The sequence below is a fragment of the Amblyraja radiata genome, chromosome 1 (genome assembly GCF_010909765.2).
Source record: "Amblyraja radiata isolate CabotCenter1 chromosome 1, sAmbRad1.1.pri, whole genome shotgun sequence".
Classification (NCBI taxonomy): domain Eukaryota; kingdom Metazoa; phylum Chordata; class Chondrichthyes; order Rajiformes; family Rajidae; genus Amblyraja; species Amblyraja radiata.
Genome location: NC_045956.1, coordinates 186,452,706 through 186,458,705, shown reverse-complemented (window position 1 = coordinate 186,458,705; position 6,000 = coordinate 186,452,706). Strand labels below are relative to the sequence as shown.

At 46.2% G+C, this 6,000-nt stretch overlaps 1 protein-coding gene across 1 annotated transcript in view; it reads right to left on the bottom strand.

The window, feature by feature from the left end:
* Positions 1-2,413: 2,413 nt before the first annotated feature.
* The window catches only part of LOC116987910 (interleukin-12 subunit beta-like), a 33,759-nt gene continuing 30,172 nt past the window's right edge, over positions 2,414-6,000 (bottom strand). Inside the window, exons 7-8 of the mRNA XM_033044265.1 lie at positions 3,759-3,884; positions 2,414-2,431 (exon numbers count right to left, since the gene is read on the bottom strand). Coding sequence (XP_032900156.1) covers positions 2,414-2,431; positions 3,759-3,884 — 144 coding nt within the window. The remainder of the gene's footprint in view (positions 2,432-3,758; positions 3,885-6,000) is intronic.

Here is a 6,000-nt window from a genome sequence, read left to right as displayed (position 1 = left end):
ATTATGGAGACATGGCTTCAGGGTGGCCAAGGCTGGGAGCCAAACATGCAGGGATACTCGATATTCAGGAAGGATAGACAGAAAGGAAGAGGAGGTGCGGTGGCATTGTTGGTTAAAGAGGAGACAAATGCAATAGGAAGGAGAGACATTAGCTTGGATGCTGTAGAATTGGTCTGGGTAGAACTGTGAAATATCCAAGGGCAGAAAACGCTTGTTGGATTTGTGTACAGACCACCAAACAGCAGTAGGGAGGTTGGGGATAGCATCAAGCAGGAAATTAGGGATGCGTGTAGTAAAGGTACAGCAGTTATTATGGGTGACTTTAATCTACATTTAGATTGGGCCAACCAACTTGGTAGCAACACTGAGGAGGAGGATTTCCTGGAATGTAGATGGGATGGTTTTTAGACTAATATGTAGAATAACTGATTGGAGGGCAGGCCATCCTAGACTGGGTATTGTGTAATGAGGAAGGATTAGTTAGTGATCTTGTTGTGCAAAGCCCCTTGAGCAGCAGTGACCATAATATGGTGGAATTCTGCATTAGGATGGAGAGTGACACGGTTAATTCATGGATCTCCGGTTTCTTCCCACACTCCAAAGACATGCAGGTTTGGTTAATTGGGTTCTGTAAATTCTCCCTAGTGTGTAGGATAGAACTACTCTAAACTAAACTAAATTAAGGTTTATCGGCTGATAGGACTACACTAGACAGAGTATTGAGTATATATGTTGAAAGATGATGTTGCAGTTGTACAAGACATTGGTGCGGCAACATTTTGAGTATTGTCTTGGTCACCCTGTTGTGGGAAAGACGTTGTTAAGCTGGAAAGGGTGCACAGGGGATTTACAAGGATGTTGCCAGGACTCGGGAGACTAGGGAGGTCCCTGAGCAGGCTGCGACTCTATCCCTTGAAGCACAAGAGGATGAGGGGTGATCTTAAAGAGGTGAACTGGCAGACTGCACAAAACTAGGGTGGCACAGTGCCTCAGCTGGAAAGTTGCTGCCTCATAGCGCCAGAGTCTCAGGTTCAATCCTGACTACGGGTGCTGTCTGTGCGGAGTTTGTACGTTCTACCTGTGTCCATGTGGGTGTTCTCCTAGTGGTCCTGTTTCATCCTATACTCCGAAGACGTGCAGGTTTGTACATGAATTGGCTTCTGTAAATTGTCCCCAGTGCGAAGGGTAGATCTAGTATACTGGTAATCGTTGGTCAGCACAGACTCGGTGGGCTGAAGGGCCAGTTTCCGTGCTGTATCTCCAAACTAAACGAAACTAAGCTAAACTAAACTAAACTGAACTAAAATGATGGAATAGAATTAGGAAAGTCAGATATTGAAACATCAAAGTGCAGATTGACCATAGATTTTTATTTTATTGAGGAATACATCTTAAAAATATATCATTATATTATTAAGAATATGTTAAAAAATATATCATTATATTATTAAGGAATATGTTTAAAATATATCATTATATTATTAAGGAATATGTTTAAAATATATCATTATATTACGGAATATGTTAAAAATATATCATTACAGTTCCAGGGAGGAAGTGATAAAATAAATAACAATAAATAAATAAATACTGTAGATGGATTAAAAAAAACACACAAATTATAGAATAAGTCAGTGGATGACATGGATAGGCGATGTTTTGGGTCAGGATCCTTCTTCAGACCTGAAGCGTCACTTATCCATGCCTTCCAGAGATGCAGCCTGACCCGTTGAGTTACTCCAGCACTTTGTGGGGTTTTTTAAGTAAACCAGCATCTGTGATTCCTCATGTCCAAATTAATAGCTGACGTTGACACAACAGGAAATAAGACAATTTAAAATCAGCATTTAACACTTTTTAGAGTGTTCTCTAGTCCATACAAATTACAATGTTGCTTTTTCACAGCAGTGTTTAATGGGATAAACACAAATTGCTGGAGTAACTCAGCGGGCCAGACAACATCTCTGGAGAGAAGGAATGGGTGATGTTTTGGGTCGAGACCCTTCTTCAGACTGAAGAAGGGACTCGACCCGAAATGGCACCCATTCCTTCTATAAACACAAAAAGCTGGAGTAACTCAGCGGGACAGGCAGCATCTCAGGAGGAAAGGAATGGGTGACAAAGAAGAAGGGTCTCGATCTGTAACGTCACCCATTCCTTCTCTCCACAGATACTGCCTGTCCCGCTGAATTACTCCAGCTTTTTGTGTCTATCTTCGGTGTAAACCAGCATCTGCAGTTCCTTCCTTTTGTAGCAAAGTGTAATGATTTTGATTAATTTATTTCTGGCATTTCTATGTTCAATCCAATACGGGGAATTCTAGTGTATGGTTCCTCCATCTCTTCAAACTGATGTGATGATGTAGCTTCTCTTCTCTTCACTTCACCCAGTTGTCCACCACTCTGGCTTTTTCTTATGTTGTCGTTTTGGTCTTCAGAAGAAAAAAAAAACAATACACAGATTTAATCATTTTCCTTTCTGTATACACACAACTAATTTGAAGGAGGGTCAGACACAAAGTGTTGGAGTAACTCACAGGTAGATAAGTTATAGGAGAAGAATTAAGCCATTCGGCCCTTCAAGTCAACTCCGCCATTCAATCATGACTGATCTATCTTTCTCTCAACCCCATTCTTCTCTGCCTTCTCCCCGTAACCCCTGACACCGTACTAATCAAGAATCTGTCAATCTCCGCCTTAAATATTTCCATTGACTTGGCCTCCACAGCCTTCCGTGGCAATGAATCCCACAGATTCACCACCCCTCTGGTTAAATAAATTCCTCCTCATCTTTCTAAACGACCTCTCGTCCCAGACTCTCCCGCACGTGGAAACATCCGCTCCACATCCACTCTATTCAAGCCTTCCACTATTCGGTAAGTTACAATGAGGTCCCCCCTCATTCTTCTAAACGCCAGCGAGTACTGGCCCAGTGCTGTCAAACGTTCATCATAAGTTAGGCAGGACACATCCTTGGGAGAACATGGGTAGGTAATGATCCGGGTCCTGCCCATGTTAGACTTTCCGAAATCCAACACCTCACATTTCTCAGCATTAAATTTAGTTTATGTCAAAATGTGTGTTAAAGATTGTAAGAAATGTTTGGCAGCCGGGAAGATTGTGTATGCTAAAGCAGACAGGGATGTAATGCTGAGGCTCTACAAGGCGCTGGTCAGGCCGCATTTGGAATGTTGTGAGCAATTTTGGGCCCCATAACTGAGGAAGGATGTGTTGGTTCTGGAGAGGGTCCAGAGGAGGTTTACAAGAATGATCCCAGGAATGAGTGGGTTAACATATGATGAGCGTTTGACGGCACTGGGCCTGGGCCTGTACTTGCTGGAGTTTAGAAGGATGAGGGGGTACCTCATCCAAACATAAAGAACAGTGAAAGGCTTGGATAGAGTGGATGTGGAGACGATGTTTCCAACAGTGGGCGAGTCTAGGACTAGAGGTCACAGCCTCAGAATTAAAGGACCTTCCTTTAGGAAGGAGAAGAAGTGGGATTTCTTAGTCAGAGGGTGGTGAATCTGTGGAATTCTTTGCCACAGAAGGCTGTGGAGGCCAAATCAGTGGATATATTTAAGGCAGAGATAGATGGATTCTTGATTAGTACTGGTGTCAGGGGTTATGGGGAGAAGGCAGGAGAATGAGGTTGGGTGGGAGAGCTAGATCAGCCATGATGTAATGGCGGAGTAGACTTGATGGGCCGAATGGCCTAATTCTGCTCCTATCACATGATCTTATGATTTAAACCCATACCTTAATGTGAACCCAGTCACTCCACTCACTCCAAGGCGAACTCAGGAACCTGTCCTTTGCTCTGATGCGAACCTTGCAAGCTCTCGGGACGGTGATCTTTGGGATGTTGAGGTCTTCCAGCATGACCTGAAGGGGAGATAGGAAGAGGAACACAAATACACGGTCAGTATCAACCACTCCGATACTTGAGTTAGTTTGAAGAAGGTCTGAAGAAGGGTCTCGACCCAAAACATCACCCTTTCCTTCTCTCCAGAGATGCTGCCTGTCCTGCTGAGTTACTCCAGCATTTTGTGTCTATCATCAGACTAAACCAGCATCTGCAGTTCCTTCCTACACATTGAGTTTAGTTTAGTTTAGTTCGGAGATGCAGTGCGGAAACAGGCCCTTTGGCCCACCGAGTCCGTGCCAAGCAGCGATCCCCGCACATTAACATTACCCTACACACACTAGGGACAATGATACATTTATACCAAGCCAATTAACCTACAAACCTGCACGTCTTTGGAGTGGGGGAGGAAACTAAATATGTTGGAGAAACCCCACGCAGGTCACGTGGAGAAGTACAAACTCTGTGTAGACAAGCACCCGTAGTCAGGATCGAACCCAGGTCTCTAGCTCTGTAAAGGGCCTGTCCCACTTTCACGAACTAATTCATGACCTTTTTTACTCGTGGACATTTTTCATCAGGCTAGAAAAACGTCCCGACCTACTCGATGCCACGACTAGCAACACGGCCTGCTACGACCTACCTACGACCTCCTACGACCTCGTGACGACCACGCTGCCAGTATGAGTCAAGGGCAAACTCTGCAGAGGTCGTGAATTAGGTCGTGAAAGTGGGACAGGCCCTTTAGGCGGGTCGGGTACTTTTTGGCGCTGCCGTTCCACGCCGTTGTTTTGGCGCCGCACATAGTTAATGCTTATCACCGAAACAGCGGTGCCGAAACGACTGTTGCATTTCTGACATTTGCTTGGTGCGGTGAGCAAGGTCAGTCAGTTTCGAAGAGTTTTGAGGGAAGCCTGCAGTTTGGTAAAAGTTGTCAGTCCATCGCTGCTGTTTTCCCAGTGCTGGAGCAGGGAGGCTTGTTTGTAGAATGGGAGTGAGAGCTTCCTATTGCTTTTATACACACACACTGTGTATAAAAACCATACCTGTTTATCTTGCTTCATGTTTCGAGCAAGGTACTGTTCTTTTTGGAGTAAATATATTAAAATGGCAAAAGATCGGCGCCTCCAAATGGTACCATTCTGCCTTTAGGCAGCTACTCTGGTGGCGGCGCGACTCGTTGCAGCGGCTCCTACAGCCTGTCTGTCTTTTTTTATTTTTTGTCTAGTTAAATGTAGTGTTTGGTGTTTTTTAAATAGTTTTTTAAATGTGTATATGTGGGGGGCGGGGGGGGGGAGGGGGAAACCGTTTAAAATCTCTTCCCTGTCTGGGAGACCCGACCTTTTCCCTGTCGGGTCTCCGTTGTCGTTGGGGCCTAGCACCGTGGAGCGGCCTCCAACCTGAACGACCCGGGGGCTCGGGAGACTGTGGAGCTGCGGACTACTCACCATCGTGGGGCTGGCCGGCCTCGGAGCGTGGGGAGCGGTGGTGACTCGCTGCTGCGACTCGACTCCTGGGGCTCGGAGGCTCCAGCAACACAGCCGCAGGTCCGGTGGACTGGGACATCGGGAGCTCGCGGGTCCGGGGGGAGAGAGAGACCGCTTCCCGGAGCTCCCGCAACGCGACTTCTCCAGCCCGTGTCGCGGGGTTGGAACGACCCGGAGCGGGGTCATACATCGCCCGGCACGGCTTCATGGCCGTGGGACATTCCAGCGCCCGCCGGGGGCTCCAACTTCGAGACATCTAGACCGGGAGCGGGACCGTAAATCGCCCGGCACGGCCTAAAATGGCCGTGGGACTTATCATCGCCCGCCTGGGGCTTGGACATCGGGAGAGACATGGAGAGCAGGGGAGAGAAAAGACTTTTGCCTTCCATCACAGTGGGTTCACTGTGATGGATGTTTGTGTGAACTTAATTGTGTGTATGTCTGTAGGACATTGTTTTTGTTTGTATGGCTGTGGAAACAAAATTTTGTTTGAGTCTCACTGGGGCTCAAATGACAATAAATTTGTATTGTATTATATTGTATATTGTATTGTACTCTATCGCTGCGCCACCCAAGTGAGTTCTGTAGTGAAAATGTGTAGGAAGGAACCGCAGATGCTGGTTTACACCAAAGTGCTGGAGTAACTCTG